The sequence below is a fragment of the Macaca fascicularis genome, chromosome 8 (assembly GCF_037993035.2).
Source record: "Macaca fascicularis isolate 582-1 chromosome 8, T2T-MFA8v1.1".
NCBI classification, from domain to species: domain Eukaryota; kingdom Metazoa; phylum Chordata; class Mammalia; order Primates; family Cercopithecidae; genus Macaca; species Macaca fascicularis.
Genome location: NC_088382.1, coordinates 22,908,439 through 22,925,843, shown reverse-complemented (window position 1 = coordinate 22,925,843; position 17,405 = coordinate 22,908,439). Strand labels below are relative to the sequence as shown.

The window sequence follows — 17,405 nt, the reverse complement described above, 5'->3', positions numbered from 1 at the left end:
AGAAATTAACGGTCATATTGATCAAGGTGGCAGAGCCTGGAGTTATCCCTCACTAGTTAGAAGGGCATGATGGGTATCCTTTACACAAACAGCTCCGAACGCTCTGCCCTGTGATACTAGCTGGTACCCAACACTCCCTTGCTCTCATTCCCCATCCTAGGGTTTGTCCACATGGACTTATGTCACTCTTCAGCTCAGTAAAAACTGGTAAAAGAAGAAAGGTTCAGTACAATGAAGTCTGAGGTTCAACTGTTGATTTTTTGACAATCCGTCTCTCACACCTGCACTAATAGTTACGCATTATCTAGGTAAAGTGATAATCATCCGTAGGTTTAATCCTATGTACACAGACTTCGGTTCCACTCTGGCTGTCTCTGTATTAACTCATAAGGTGACTGCTGATGGGAATCAACTAAAAAGCTTGATTCGGGCTGTATTTGTATATCCAGTTTCAAAGTCTAGAAAACAAATCACAAATCAAAAGGGGTTACCTGGGCTTCCGTATCCAAAGGTAATCTTTATCCCCAAACACTGTTAAGAATATTTTGAACAACAGAGTTATTCTTCCCATAGTTTTGATTCATGATCTTAGAAAAGTAAATGGGGATGGGAAGATACCAGTCCTTGTCCATCCTGCTTGAGCAACCCAATGCAGAAAGGTCTTGTATATTTTTAAAAAGAGCATTGTCCTTTTGTTCTAAAAGTTTATAATTTAATAACACTTATAACATGAAGGGGGAAAAAACCACTTAATCTTTCCATTCTTGAGAATGGATTCCACAAGACCCTATTCTTGCTAGACATAAAAAGAAATGTTTGCTATACAGCAAATTACTGAGGTTATGGAAATCTAAAAGGAACATTTCTTACGTCTTTCCCTCGGCATTTCTAAGACTATCAAGATAGAACAAGATGTGGAGTTTTGCTTTCAACAACTGAAAACTAGTTTATTCCATCATTGAGGGAAAAAGAAAAATGTTTTTAGTTTTAGCAGTACCTTCTTCTCATTCAGGATTCAGTCTCTTGCAGAAATTCTAACACTGACTTACAGACACACTGAATGTGCAGGAAGCAAAGGAGGAAGTATGAAAATAAAACTACACGTGGCATTTACAGCAGAGAGGATATATTACCGAAACTACAATGAGGATTGAAGGAGAGAAGCAAGATTTATGAGCTATTTAAAAATCATAAATGGTCACTAATTTGGCATTTTCATCTGGGCCAACCTGGAATTTTAGTAACATCTTGTGGGTTCAGGGGAGTATGGTGGAGACCAACCACTCCCACCATCATTTCTTGGGACAGGTGTGTTCTTACAGGGACTACACCTGGCTATTAATACTTTGTGTTGTGTAAGTAATGAGGATTGCATAGGAGGGCTTCGTAGGTCGTTTATAAATAAAAAGTCTGTAGTTTTTCCTAAAGAATTTTTCTAACCCAGCACAATTTTAATTAAGCACAGCTGTTTTGTTTTGTTTTGTTTTGTTTTTTGAGATAGAGTTTTGCTCTTGTCGCCCAGGCTGGAGTGCAATGGCGCGACCTTGGCTCACTGCAGCCTCCGCCCCCTGAGTTCAAGCAGTTCTCCTGCCTCAGCCTCCCAAGTAGCTGGGATTATAGGTGCCCACCGCCACACCCGGATAATTTTTTTTTTTTTTTTTTTGTATTTTTAGTAGAGACGGGGTTTCACCATGTTGGCCAGGCTGGTCCTGAACTCCTGGCCTTAGGTGATCTGCCTGCCTTGGCCTCCAAAAGTGCTGAGATTACAGGTGTGAGCCACCACACCTGGCCACACAGCTGTTCTTAATTAAAGGCACTCTGTGACTAATCAGAAACTTATAGAATCACCCTATAAATTTTTGAAAAGAAAAGATACCATGAATGAGACTTTTGTCCAGTGAAAAAGTTGCAAATGTGACAAAAATACCCCAATTTAAGCAAAGTGTTTTAAGAAACGTAGTTAAGGAAATGCGAGTTTTTCAAAAGATAACCCAGAATCAAACTGACTGTCAAAACAGAGACCAGGTTCAAAGTCCTTTGCATTAAAGTTTTGATAGGTATAGACATTTACAAATACTTCATACAAAGACACAAAAGGTGAGCACTCAGCGTGGAAGAGCAAAAGAGAGCATGCTTACTTGATCAGCATTCCTTGATTGGGTAGTAATTCCAGATGAATTTTCCCACCTTCCTGAGTTCTCAAGTAGGCAAATTCCTCCAGCATATCAATATCTGCAGGCCAGATTCAGGTTAACTACAGGTAAAAACAGGTGCCAGTTCTCTCTGATGAGGAAATGGGGTCTCGGCAGTTGAGTAACGTGCCCATTGCCACCCCACAAACTGCAGACTCTGTATTTGACCCCAGATCTGTCTGAATCCAAAACCTCATTCTTATACCCACCAAGCTCCCTCGCACAGACAACTCTTGGCAGGAGATGTGCCAGGCTAAAGAGCTTGAGGGCAACATGTTTTCCATATCGATGATAATTAATACTACATGATCACAAGAGCAAAAGCTTTTTGTTTTCTTAATAAGAAATGAAAGAGGTGGTGAGAGTGGGGAGGATTGTTTGGTGTTACAGAACATAAAATTCATAAAAATAAAGTGATGACTTCTTCAGAGCTGGGGTGCAAGGATCTGTAGATGCATCAGAGGAGGAAGCTTCTGTGAGTCACCCAAACTTTATGCAATACGTCAGTGACATTCATGTATGCATTTTTCGAGTGAAAAATTATGTAACTTTCATCAGATTCTCAAAAGATATCTGTCCCAAAAAAGGTTAAAAACTATTACTTTGGCCTGGCATGGTAGTTCACACCTGCAGTCCTAGCTACTCAGAAGGCTGAGGCAGGAGGGTCTCTTGAGCCCAGGAGCTTGAGACTGCAGTGAGCTACGATCGCACCACTACACTCCAGCCTGGGTGACACAGCAAGACCCCGACTCTAAAAAAACAAAATAAAAATAAAAACTATTGCCCTGAGCACCTGAACAAGAATATCATTTATATTCCTTGTGATTCAGAAATAATGTAACAAGATAAGCAATGAAGTAAAAACACCCAAATTGATAACTAACCTTTAATTCAAAGATCTTTCCCTAATAAACAGTGTGAAATAAACGCATTACCTAATGTCAGAAGCAGCTACTGTGCTGTGCAGCATCTCCGGTGGGTACTCATTGGTAGGTAAGACAGTTGTGGCAGGGTGCCCTAACAAGTGATCAGAGGGCACAGCCACTGTCCCCAGAGGCCACAGGAGGCATTCTTTTGATAGATGGAAGAAGAGGAACTATTAGTATTATATTCCATGGCTAAACCAGGCAAGCCGGACCTATCAGCAACCTGTAGGCTATTACTGGAGGCATTTTGGCTACCTTCTGAGAAGTCAGCTAGCAGTGGAAAATGGAAGAGGGCGGTAAGATTCCCAATTCCTTGAATCACGTCTTTTACGACTTTCACAAGATCAACTGCCACAGCCCCGGTTTTAATCCCCATTCCTTCTCTTCGCTGCAAAATAGTAAAAATCATTATTTCTATCCGGAAGAATACATTCTTTTTGTATCATGTATTCATTCTACAGAAAATCAGAATGTGTTATGCTTAAACAAGAAAAAAGGATACTTGTAACGTAATTGAAAAAATTCTCGTATTGGAAATTTCCTTGTTGGCAAATTTTATTGACAGCTTTCAGGAAAAGATTCTCGCCCCGTGGCCACTCTTGCTGAAGCAACACAATCACATGCCCCAATGCCATGTCGTCTCTGTTGTCTGTGAAAGCTCTGAGCTGCAAGACAAAGATTTATACAAGAGAGAAGGAAAGGGAAGTCACAGGGTAATCTGAAATACACCAAACATCACTTTCCAAAAACATGCTGTCTATGCAAATGTGTGATAAAGGTCATTATAGAGTAAGAAGGAAACAAAGGCAAAACGAAATGGCTGGTAAACATCACAGCGGCCTTCTAAGGAAGGTGGATTCTAACCAAAGAAGCCTCAGGCTCCCTCTGGGCTGTGCACAGCTGCTGGCAGTGTGTGTAGGTGGGAGTCGGACATAGGTGGGCCTGAAGCTTTTGCATGTGGGAATCAGCGGTAGAGAACTTTGACTGATCCTGTGTAACGGAGAAATAAATCTGGAGATTTCTTTGAAAGGGAGCAGATGGGAGCAGAAGGTGGGCAAGAGGCCATCTAGGAGAGAACTGTTTGCAGAGAACATGGGATTGGGGAGAAGGAAAGGCGATGAGCCACAAGGAAATAAGCAGAAGTGTGAACTAGAGAAATGGTCACAAGAGTTTTTGTTTCAAATGAGCGGTTATGCATAAAATCACACTTTAAATTATTTTTGTTGCCCTAAGTGATATGGATGATGAGTTAAGTTTGGGAGTTACTGCACTGAAGTGGAGTCCCAATGTTTTACTCTCTGGCCGACAAACCTTCTAGAAACAATGAAGCCTCCCTGCTCTAAGGCTGTGCTCTACCTGCAGCCAAGGGCCTTGGTGTTCTTTCAAGTCCTGGAACTTTCTCAACTGTTGGGCTGTTACTGGTGTTTATCTCTACACCTAACATGCTTCATCTAGCACGTCTTTACAATGACAAACTCATTATCCTTCCGTGAACCCAACCGCAATTTGTATTCCCTTTCTTTGTAGCTAATGTATTTATATTGATAAAATATTTACTAAACACTACAACAGTCAAGGTTATTTCCATATCTGTCCTACTATTACACTTTTCGAGGACGGGGAGAACTTCTGACTTCTCTTTGCCTAGCGCAGTCATTATTTAATAAAGATATGTTAATTACTAGCCCATGTGCTTTTCTAACTGTTTGGGCCGCTCTGGAAAGTACTAAAATAACAATCCTTAACAAGGTTCTCAAGTTCTCAAGTCATGAGAATAATATTTGAAATTAAATTTTTTTCAAGCTAATCAACTTTGAGCTTACCTTAAAACAGGCTAACATTAAATGCAGGCAGTATGGCATGATAGCCTTGCTGGTACATGGCAGGAGCTTGAGATCCGAACCTAACAGAAGTCCACAATGTTAGGTTAATGCACATTATGATCAGAGAAAACAGCTTTGAAAAGCAACTGTTTAAGATGCTTTCTTTAAATAATAAAAAAAAACAAAAACAAAACAAAGAATATGCAACAGTCACACGATTTCAAATATAGTTGAAACACAATTATACTTTGTGATGGTGAAACTGGCTTTTGATGGTCTCTAGATCTCATTTATCAATATTCTTTCCTAAATTTGCTTAAATACTTTTTATGAGAAAACATTTCAAATATACAGCAAATTATATACAGAGAATATGATACACTGGTGTGCTCACCACTCAGCTTCAAGAAATGTTAATATTTTAATTTTAAACATTTCTAATATCAATAATCACAAAATCAGTTAAAGCCTATTGTGTATCCTTCTCTGATCCCATTCTCTTCCATCCCACAGGTAGCCATACTTCTGAAGGCAGTGGTTGTCATTCCTATGACTGTTACACACATAGGCAACAATGGATTGTTCTGCGTGCTTTCAGTCTACTGTATAAATGGTGTCATTTTGTATGTATCCTTCTGCAAATTGCTTTTTTACTGAACTTCATGTGGTTCAGGTTTATTAACGGATCAATATCAATACATGTAGCTCCAGTTCATTCATTTTCAGTGTTATATAGTATTCTGTTGTCTACATATACCGTAATTGATGCATCCATTCTTTTTACAGTGGATATTGACATTTCCAATTTTTCACTATTCCAATGATAAATATACATTCTTACATATTCTCATACATTTGTGGAAATAACTTTAAGCAACAGCTTTCAAAGCAAGATCCCGATCTTCCCTTTTTGGTCTGTGTTCTGTATGTCTGTTATCTTTCTCTGCTCAGAGGCAAGATAGCAAGAAATAAATATATTTTTTCACATGGGATCCTTTACACACATACTTACATAATGGGATATATCCAAAACAAAAGGTGCATGAAATAATAGTCTCTCTTCTTATCTGAGATGTCTTTTAAAAATATTATTAAATTCTATCTCATTAAAAAAGAAAATTTCTGGCTGAAACTCATGACCCAGTAAATGAAGACTCATAGCTTAAAAAACACTAATCTAAGGTATACAACTAGGAGGTGAGGTACATTTAATAATTAGGTAATGACATGTTCAACTTGGTTATGTGAAGTTGGTTTCCAGAATGGTTGCATGACTTTACACCCCTTCCAGAAGCACATGGGACTGTGTTCCTTCACATCCTAACAGTCATTGCCTCTTCAGTTTTTGCATTCTGATGTGTGTGAAATGGTAGCTTATTGTTTTATTCAGAATTGCCCATATGACAAAAGGCTGAGAATCTTTCCAAATAGTTTTTGGCCATGTGGATTTCTGCTCCTCTGAATCTGTTGTTCCTGTCCTTTGCCTATTTTTCTATGGGGATTGGATAATTGCTTCCTATTGGTCTGGAGGAGCTCTTTCAAAACTCTGGATACTAAGTTTTTGTTGATTTTGTGTGATAGACAATTTTCTGGCAATCTGTGGCTTATCTTTTCACTTTGATTGTAATAGCCTTTATTAGTATTTTAATTTTAATGTGATCAAATTTACTAATCTTTCTATTTTTAAATTTTCTTCTAAAAGTTTAGAAGTTTTGGAGTTTTTGCTGTCACATTTCAACCTTAAAATTTACAGGATGTCTATGTAGTGTGAAGGAGGGGATCTCAATTTTTTATTGTCGTTTTTTACATTTGAATAAAAAATTGTTCTAGTACCACTTACTGAATAAATGTCATCACTGAATTTTAATGTCATCTATTTCTCAGTTTTCTATGCTGTTCCACTGGTCAACCCCTGTGTCATTGCTACCCTATCTTAATTACTAAAGCTTTAAAATAAGTCTTGAGGTCAGCTAGGTCAGTCTTATCCACCTAATCAGTTTCTGGAAGGTATATAAAGTCATGCAACCACTCTGGAAGCTAACTTAGCATTACCAAGTTGAACATGTCGTTACCTAATTATATACCTTGCCTCCTAGTTGTACACCTTAGTGTTTCTCAAGCTGTGAGTCTTCACCTACAGGGTCATGAGTTTCAACCAGAAACTTTCTGTTCTGCAGAAATACTTAATTTTTGAAGCAGTCTGGGCTAGATTTTTTTTTTTTTAAACAATTTGTTGTAGAAAACTTCAAACATACACAAAGTAATCTGCTCCAGCACCACTGGTTGAAAAGTCTTTCCTTTCCCTATTGAATTACTTTGATGCCTTCATTGAAAATCATTTGATCAAATCTATGCAGGTCTATTTCTGGATTCTCCATTCCTATGTCAATATTTTGTCAACTCTGTCTTGATTATTATGCTTGTATATTAAGTCTTGTTATTATGTAGTATAAGTCACTTAGGTGTGTCTTTTTTAAAACTTTTGACTATTCTAGATTATATAGTATTTCCACTTACATTTTAGAATCACTTTGTGAACTTCTAGCAAAAAACCTCCAAAAACCATAAAGTCTACCGTAATTTTGGTTGAAATTGCATTGAATCTACAGATACATTTGGGGAGAAATGGCACCATAATAATATTGAATCTTCTGATCTGGAAACATGATCTGTCCATTTTCAAAAATCTTTAATTTTTCTCAGAAATATTTTGTGATATTCAAAGTGGAGGTTTTGCATATCTTCCATTAAATTTACCTCTAAGTATTTTATGTTTTTATGATGCTATTAGAAACAGTATCTTAAAAAATTCATTTGGTAATTGCTTATTAATAGCATACAAATTGAATTGATTTTTTATACACTAAAATGTCTTGGAACTTTTATTTTTTTTGAGACAGGTTCTCACTCTGTCACCTAGGCTGGAGCGCAGTGGTGTAATCTTGGCTCACTGAAACCTCCGCCTCCCAGATTCAAGTGATTCTCCCACCTCAACCTCCTGAGTAACTGGGATTAAAGGCGTGTGCCACTACACCTGGCTTATTTTTGTGCTTTTAGTAGAAATGGGGTTTCACCATGTTGGCCAGGCTTATCTCAAACTCCTAGCCTCAAGTAGTCCACCTGCCTCAGCCTCCCAAAGTGTTGGGATTAGAGGCGTGAGCCAGTGTGCCCAGCCTTGCGAATTTGTGGAGATTCCCTCAAGTTTTCTACACAGCTTAATATGTAACTATGTTAGTTTTTTTGTTTTTGTTTTTTGAGACAGGGAAATCTTTCTCTGTTGCCCAGGCTGGAGTGCAGTGACGCAATCATAGCTCACCACAGCCTTGACCTCCTGAGCTCAAGCGATCCTCCTGCCTCAGCCTCTAGAGTAGCTGGAACTACAGGTTCACACCACTAAGTCTGGCTGATTTTTAAATGTTTTGTAGAGATGGGATCTCACTTTGTTGCCCACGCTGGTTTGGGCTCCCGGGCTCAAGCAATCCTCCTGCCTCAGCCTCTTAAAGTGCTGGGATTACAGGCATCAGCCGCCATACCTGGCCAAAATATGTAACTGTGAATAAAGGTAGTCGTATTTGTCAAATCTTTATGCCTTTATTCACTTTTCCTGCCTGCTGTACTGCCTAGAATCTCCAGATTATTGAACAGAAATGGTAAGGGCAGACATCCTTGTATTGTTTCTAATCTTAGTGGGGGAAAGCATTCAATATTTCATGGTTAAGTTTGATGTTAAAAAACAGTTTCCTTCTATTCCTAGTTTGCTAAGATTTTTGTTATCCTGAACTGATATTGAATTCTGTAGGCATCTATTAAGACAGTCATGATTTTTCTCCTTCTATCTGCCAATGGAGTGAATTACACTGATTTGTTTGTTTGTTTGTTTTTGTTTTTGTTTTAAGACAGAGTCTCGCTCTGTAGCCCAGGCTGGAGTGTAGTGGTGCAATCTCAGCTCACTGCAACCTTCGCCTCCCAGATTCAAACGATTCCTGTGCCTCAGCCCCCAGAGTAGCTGGGATTACAGGCGCCTGCCACCATGCCCGTCTACTTTTTTGTATTTCTTAGTAGAGATGGGGGTTCCACCACATTAGCCAGGATGGTCTTGATCTCCTGACCTCGTGATACTCCCGCCTCGGCCTCCCAACGTGCTGTGATTACAGGCGTGCGCCACCGGCTGATTTCTGTATGTTCAAACGCCTATGCATTCCTAGTATACTTGGTCATAATAGATTGTCCTTCTATATTGCTGTATTCAGTTTGCTAATATTTTGTTAAGGATTTGACACCTATTATAGTTCATGATGGACACTGGCCTTTCAAGTTCTTCTCTTGTGATACTCTTGTTTGGTTTTCCTATCAGGGTTACTGTGTCAGCCTTTAAAAATGAATTGGGACTCTTCCTCTATTTTCTGATAAGAGTTTGTGTAGAATTGGCACTATTTCTTCTGAAATTCTTGATAGAATTCACCAGTGAAGCCATTTGAACCTGAATTCTTTGTGGAAGGTTTTTGATAACAAATTTAATTTCTTTAATAGCTAAGGGAACATTCTGATTTATTTTCTTTCCTTCTTTCTTTTTTTTTTTCTTCCAGAGTCTGGTTGTGTTGCCCAGGCTAGAGTGCAGTGGTGTGATTTCGGCTCATTGCAACCTCTGCCTCTCAGGTTCAAATGCTTCTCCTACCTCAGCCTCCTGAGTAGCTGAGACTACAGGTGTGTACCACCACCTCTGGCTAATTTTTATATTTTTAGTAGAGATGGGGTTTCACCATGTTGCCCACACTGGTCTCGAACTTCTAGGCTCAAATGGTCTGCCCTCCTTGGCTTCCCAAAATGCTGGGATTACAGGCATGAGCCACCATTCCTGGCAGAACATTCTGATTTTCTATTTCTTTTTTGTGTCAATTTTGGTAAATTGTGTTTAAGAAACTTTTTCATTTCATCCAAGTTGTTGAATTTATTGGCATAAAGTTTTTCATAATGTATTATTTTACTGTCCTTTTGATTGCAGTAGGATTTGTAGTGACATTCCCTTTTTCATTTCTGATATTGGTAATTTATGTTCACCTTCCTTCTGATCGATCTTGTTAGGGGGTTATCAGTTTTATAATATTTTTCAAAGAAAACTTCTAGTTTTATTAATGTTCTCTATGTCATTGATTTCTGCTCTTAGCATTATTCTTTCCTGTCATCTATTTTCTTCAGGTTCAATTTATGTATCTTTTTCCAACTTTTTCTTCAGGTTTAATTTATGAATCTTTTTCTAAGCAACTTAGATCAGTTGTACGTTTCATTTTTCAAGCAACATGAAGCTTGAGCTGAAGCTCAGAGTGGTTTCAGAGGGATATGCTGACAGATACCTCCTCATTAATCATCTACACATTTTTCTAGAATTGTAAAGATAGGAAAAAAGAGTTCAGTGAAATTTGTCAAAGAGATAACAAACTCAGGAAGTGAAGAGAGCTTTGGAAGAAAGACATTTACAGCTGCTCATGAAATCAGAGCCAAGGAAAAACGTGAAAAGGGATTAACGTTTTATACAATTTGGCAAGCCCTGCAGCAGTATTATCTCATTAGGAACTGTAAAACATTGTTCAGCCTTGGGTCCTAAAACTATTTTTCTTTTCTTTTTAAATTTTTTTAAGAGATGGGGTCTCACTACGTTGCCCAGGCTGGTCTCAAACTCCTGGGCTCAAGCTATCCTCTCGCCTTGACTTCTGAATAGCTGAGATTACAAGTGTGAGCCACCGTGCCTGGCTTTCTAAAGCTATTTTTACAAAATAATAATAAAACATGTCACTGTACCTTTTCTGAATTTGGGCTTTACTTTTGAGGGTTCCTCCTGGGATTTGCCTCCATCTTGAATGGGTAGTACCATGTAGCACATCAGATCAAGGACTTTTTCACATGTCATCTAAAGCGGAAAAGACCAAAAAGGAACTAACTTGAAGCTTTCTGAACTGAAATCAGATAAACAAAGGACCAAAATATTTGCAGCATACAATCAGGCAGTGTGTCCATGGAGGTCTGTATTTCTGCCTCTTTATGTGATTATTACCACTGCTCAGCAGTCAATACAGAACGAGTAAACAATAAGACTCAAATCTATGTACTAGACCTTTGAGGGAACAATAACCCATTCTTTGCTATTAAAAAACAAAACTTAAAAATTAACCAAGCATTAAGTACTGAGGTGTTCAACAGCACAGCAGCAGCCAAAAGAAAGATGTCCCCGCCTGAAAGATACTAACTCACTGCATAGAAAAACTAACACAGAAAACATGTAGCAGAGGTCTAAGGGGTATGATAGAGAGCATAAGTTAAAATGCAGGAGAAAATACGCACAGGAGAAACTAGCAGGAAAATAGAGGATTTGGAAGAAAGCAGAAAAGAGGCCTTTCAAGCAGGAGAGAAAGACACGGGGAAGGGCTATGTGTGGGTTCAGGTGATTTACTTGAGGGCCAGAGGTTTGGTCTAGGACAGAGATGAGACACTGGACGGATGCGGTGCTAGTGGAGACGAGCCTCGAGAGCCTCTGTGCAGGCTGGCCTTGATCCAGACAGTCTGCATCACCGTTCCCCCTCTATCTACTCAAATTCTCCTAACAACAATCAGATTCCATGCAGTGAGTCTTTTATCTGTGTCAAGCAAACCCTTTTATTCTCTATTTTCCAGAGGAGGAAGTGGAGCTTTTTTTGTTTTGTTTTGTTTTATGCAAAAGGCCAGAGACATCTCTGGGTCTCTGGGTAATTTTTTTTTTTAATTTTAAGTTCTGGGATACATGTGCCGGACGTGTAGATTTGTTACGTATATATGTGTCTTGGTGGGCCGGGCGCGGTGGCTCAAGCCTGTAATCCCAGCACTTTGGGAGGCCGAGACGGGCGGATCCCGAGGTCAGGAGATCGAGACCATCCTGGCTAACATGGTGAAACCCCGTCTCTACTAAAAAATACAAAAAACTGGCTGGGTGCGGTGGCGGGCGCCTGTAGTCCCAGCTACTCGGGAGGCTGAGGCAGGAGAATGGCGTAAACCCGGGAGACGGAGCTTGCAGTGAGCTGAGATCCGGCCAGTGCACTCCAGCCTGGGCAACAGAGCGAGACTCTGTCTCAAAAAAAAATAAACAAATAAAAATATGTGTCTTGGTGGTTTGCTGCACCCATCAACCCATCATCTAGGTTTTAAGTCCTGCATGCATTAGGTATTTGTCCTAACGCTCTCCCTCTCCTTGCCCCCGACCCCCTGACAGGCCCTAGTGTGTGATGTTCCCCTCCCTGTGTCCATGTGTTCTCACTGTTGAACTCTCAGAAGCGGGGATTTAAACCCATGCTTCCCAGCACTTTCCATGTTGTGGCACACCCTGAAAGTAATTTGTGTGTGGCTGCTCAGGGTTGGCAGCAATTGACCTTGGGTGGCCCCAGCAGCCCTAGGTCATGGCTGACTGCCCCAAAGGCTGCAGGATCCATATATTGGCACCTCTAGAACCCACCTAGGCCCACAGGGTTATGAAGCTCTAGTTTAGAGAGATGGGCAGCCTGGTAGTTGAAAACTTGAACTCTAGAGTTGGATAGGCCCGGGTAAGGTAAGCTGCCAATGTCACAGAGCTGGCCAGGACTTGTACTCCAGAGCTATGAGCTGCCATCCTTCGATGCCCATCTCCAGCCAATCTTTTCTATAAATCTTTCCTTGACTCTTTGGACCCAACAAAGAAAATGCCCTTCCCCAAATGTCTATTGTGCCTATGACTGAGGACTACCAACTAATATTTGGTTTTTTTCATTGTCTTATACAAATACACTTTTTTCCCTAACTCAAACCATATGGCCCTGAATGCAGGGATCCCATATTCCCCACACTCTGCTTCTACTCCCCAGCCAACAGCAGGGTTCAACACTGAGCACCAAGAAAGCCAACACTTCAATTAAGTGGAATGATGAAAGCAGTATTTTAGAAAGCGGTGACCATAATTTTATAGGGTTGGAAAAAGGGTTATAGGCCAAAAACTTAGTTAAAAGGCATGGATTTGGGTGGTGACAATAGAAATACAAGGTAATATAGCAAAGAGATTAGTATCACACTGGAAGAATCAAAAGGATTTGCTAGAGTAGGAGTCCACGAAGACTTGACAGTTTTGTGTCTAAGGGCCAGTACTATGGTCTGAATGTCTATGTTCCCACTGAAATTTGTAAGTTGAGACCTAACCCCCAATGTGAGGGCATCAGGAGGGAGAGCCTTTGGGAGGTGAGTGGATGATGACAGCAAAACCCTCATGAATGAGATTTGTGCCCTTATCAGAGAGACTCTCGAGTGCACTCTTGTCCCTTCTATGAACTAGGAAATGGGACCTCACCAGACACTGAATCTGCTGACGCCTTGACCTTGCACTTCCCAGCCTCCAGAACTATGAGAAATAAACTCCTTTTGTTTACAAGCCTCCCACTTTTTGGTACTTGGTTATAGCAACCCAGGCAGACTAAGACAGTCAGAGAACTAAGGACACTTACATCTGGACATATTGAGTCTGGGCTAAAGACGGGAAGGCAGGAATCAGGTAAGTCCGACATTGCCCATAGGTCTAATAGTTGATATACTCAGAGGATGGAACTAAGCCCTCAAAGGGAATGAGTCTGTCTTGTTTAATCTAGACGAGTCTGTCTTGTTTAGTAGTTTATATTCCCCACTACAATGAAGTAGTACGCGGTAGAGCTAATTCTACGTGAGATACGTATGTCGGTGTAAATACGTGCTGCCTTTTAAGTTCTTAAAAGGAATTAATTAAAACTTAGAGTTAAGTAACTGATGGATAATTATATAAATAATGGTGGAAAAGCATTTTCAATTTTGAATGCTCTACACATTCTCCAACTGTTCCTTTCTAAAGATCATCAGGACAAATTAATAATCATATTTCAGAGTTCAAGTTACAAAAAATTTAGGGTTTATAATCACAAAGTGATCAACAACATATAGAGAGGTGAGAAGAAATCAGTTTGTTGTGTTATGCTGTGGCCTTGAGTTTATACAGTCCTTGAATACACAACAACATGGTTATCATTTTAATTAAATTAAAACACTTATTGTACTGTGGTAGGTGTCATGAGAGTCCAAAGATAAAAACACAGTCACCACCCTGTAGTAGGAAGGGCTCAAAACCTCCTGGAGGAAACACACTCATTTATAAATCTGCTCCTGCAATACCCCTATCAGGTGTTATCACCATTTATTTTATTTATTTGTTTTTTTTGAGACAGAGTCTCACTCTATCGCCAGGTTGGAGTGCAGTGGTGCAATCTTGGCTCACTGCAACCTCTGCCTCCTGGTTCAAGTGATTCTCCTGCCTCAGCCTCCCAAGTAGTTGGGATTACAGGTGCCCGCCACTACACCCAACTCATTTTTGTATTTTAATAGAGATGGGGTTTCACCACGTTGGCCAGGCTGGTCTCGAACTCCTGACCTCAGGTGATCTGCCAGCCTCAGCCTCCCAAAGTCCTGGGATTATAGGCGTGAGCCACCGCGCCTGGCATGTTATTACCATTTAAAGAGAGAATCTGAGATTTGAGTAAGCTAAATATAAATCCTCCATTTCCCACTTAATAATGGCCTTGTTTTTCCAAGTACAATGGAACAGGCAAGAGTGTAATAAAAAGAAAAATAATAAAAAGAAAAATCCTCCAACAAATGGAACAATGAACAAGAAACTTAAAACGTACTGATGCCTTATTTCAGGGAAGCTGTAGTAAAGAGAAAATTAAGTAAAACAAAATCATTGTGATGTTCACTAGCAGATTAAGTAATAAGTCTAGGCAGAAAGATCAAATTGAAACAAACGTGCACTGAATGAAAAGCCACGCTAGGAAAGGAGAAAGCCCAGGTGGCCCCATGCACCTGTGGCCAGCATGTGTGCAGTACTCACCCTGTACTCCCCTAGCGCAAAGTGGCACGTCGCCAGCTGGATGAGTGCCCTCTGATGCTCCAGGGTCCCCTGCCCTGTGATCTGTGGCTGAGAAATGGATCCCTGGAGAGCTGCTAAGTGATGCAGGCTGGCTATCGCCTTTTTATATTGACCCTAAGAAAGATGGAATAGAAAGGAGGGGAAAAACATCGCCATTAAAAAAATAAATTTAAAAAATGCCCTTAACAGAGTTCATGAAGCAACAAACAAGCAACTTACAAAGATGGTAGCTTGGTTCCATCATCTGAGGAAGAAATGGAGACTTGGCAATAGAACCAAATCAACTTAATTAAAGCCAGGTGAGAGTTCTTTATGGCGGTACTTTATAAGGATGGAGATTTTTCTTTCTGGTCTTAGGTCTTAAGACTAAAGAAAATAACCAAGCCCTTTGACCCAGCACATTCTGGATATAACATTTCTTTAGAAATATTTTACTACAAGCACCACTTCTCCTTTATGAAGGATGGAAGCAGCAACCTGCCCATTCCAACAACACCTCATTCGTGAATTATCGACTCTCTCGGTTCTAGGTCTAAGATGCTGGAGAACAGTACAGCCAGGCAGACTCCACCAGCACAGAGAGAAGGAGGGTGAGAAGTAATCCTCTTTTACCGAAAAGTAACAGAGAGGTGTGATTGGATATACCAAAAGTAACACAGAAGGTACAGGCTTGTCATTTTGAAGTGTTTGTTTCGTTTTGTTTTTGATATAAGGTCTCACTGTCACCCAGGCCAGAGTGCAGTGGTGCTATCATGGCTCAATGCAGTCTTGACTTCCTGGGCTCAAGTAATCCTCCCGCCTCAGCCTGCTGAGTAGCTGGAACTATAGGCACATGCCACCACACTTGGCTAAGTTTTTTATTTTGTAGAGACAGGGTCTCACTATGCTGCCAGGGCTGGTCTTGAACTCCTGGGCTCAAGCAATCCTCCCACCTCGACCTCCCAAAGTGCTGGGATTGCAGGCGTGAGCCACGGCACCCGGCCCAGAGTTATTTTGAAAGGAAAATGGACCATACCCCCTCAGCCACTGAAGACAAAACAGGTGTCAGCAGGCAGTAGACTAGCCCAAGAGGGAACATGACGCATTCTGCAAGGGAAAGCTGGTTTGCCACCATAGCCACCCTGTACGGACACAGGTACCTAAAATATGTGTAATACGCTACCTGATAGATGATCATATCGGTGAGGAAGATTCTTAACCAAAGCCAAGTATCCGTCTTCCAGGCCAAGCAAATCCTTGTAAATTCTGAGTGAGAAGTCAAGAACAAATTTACCAAATATATGTAGCGCAGACGCAGAAAACAAACAAATCCAGCAAGAGAGAACAGACACAAACTACCAAAAATGCACAGCAAGTTTGACTTTGATTTCTAAAATACTGCTCTAGAATTTCAAGTAGAGAAGAAACACACAACACTTATCGGTAATACACAAGCAATATTTTGCAGACGCTAACAACTTACTGAGCACATACCAGGTGCCAAGAACTATTTAACGTGCTTTTCATGCATTTCTTCATTTATCTTTTAAACTACTTTGCTTTCCCCAAAACAAGGTCCCATTTTATTTTTATTTTATCTTATTTTTAGAGACATTCTCTCTGTCGCCCAGGCTGGTAGTACAGTGGCCCTAACATGGGTCACTGCAGCCTCGACCTTCTGGGCTCAGGCAGTCCTCCTACCTCAGCCTCCTGAATAGCTGGGACTACAGGCACATGCCACCATACTTGGCCAATTTTTGTTTTTGTTTTTTTATACAGACGGGTTTTTGCCATATTGCCCAGGTTGGTCTCTGACTCCTGAGCTGAATGATCCACCTGCCTCAGCTTCCCAAAGCGCTGGGATTATAGGCATGAGCCATCTTGCCTGGCCCATTTTATTTTGACCTAATTAAAATAACAAACATACAATGACACTAAAAGGTTTTATTCATTTAAAAAAAAATCAATTTCTAACTAAAGGAAAGATCCCCTCTAGAATTGTCACATATGTGTTCACAATCCCACATGTAACAAAGAGAAACTGAACAGTGCTAAGTTTACTTAGAAAAGATGACACAGCACATCTGGCCAAGGGCTCTGCATGACACATGACTGCAGCCAGGGGATGAATGTCCACGGGCTAAAAGTAAAATAAGGGGCCCCGATTCCAAAGTGCAGTAAAGTAATCCCAGCACTTTGGGAGGCCGAGACGGGTGGATCACGAGGTCAGGAGATCGAGACCATCCTGGCTAACACGGTGAAACCCCGTCTCTACTAAAAAATACAAAAAACTAGCCGGGCGAGGTGGCGGGCGCCTGTAGTCCCAGCTACTCGGGAGGCTGAGGCAGGAGAATGGTCTAAACCCGGGAGGCGGAGCTTGCAGTGAGCTGAGATCTGGCCACTGCACCCCAGCCTGGGCGACAGAGCAAGACTCTGTCTCAAAAAAAAAAAAAAAAAAAAAAAAGAATACCTTAGTTAGCAAACAGTTAGTGATTTCTAAGCAATGTCAAAATACCCAGCATACTCAAAGGAAAATAGGCTTCCT

General features: G+C 40.6%; 1 protein-coding gene across 6 annotated transcripts in view; it reads right to left on the bottom strand.

Moving 5' to 3' along the window:
• INTS10 (integrator complex subunit 10) overlaps positions 1 to 17,405 on the bottom strand; it is a 35,289-nt gene that overhangs the window by 4,108 nt on the left and 13,776 nt on the right. For 4 of the 6 annotated variants that reach the window (XM_005562718.5, XM_005562720.5, XM_005562719.5 and 1 more), the window contains exons 11-16: positions 16,044 to 16,126; positions 14,843 to 14,995; positions 10,738 to 10,846; positions 4,942 to 5,021; positions 3,621 to 3,783; positions 2,139 to 2,232 (exon numbers count right to left, since the gene is read on the bottom strand). In XM_005562718.5, the coding sequence (XP_005562775.1) occupies positions 2,139 to 2,232; positions 3,621 to 3,783; positions 4,942 to 5,021; positions 10,738 to 10,846; positions 14,843 to 14,995; positions 16,044 to 16,126 (682 nt within the window). Of the gene's footprint in view, positions 1 to 2,138; positions 2,233 to 3,127; positions 3,784 to 4,941; positions 5,022 to 10,737; positions 10,847 to 14,842; positions 14,996 to 16,043; positions 16,127 to 17,405 lie in introns of those variants that run through there. The other 2 variants (XR_012417118.1, XR_012417117.1) reach the window with 2 other exon arrangements.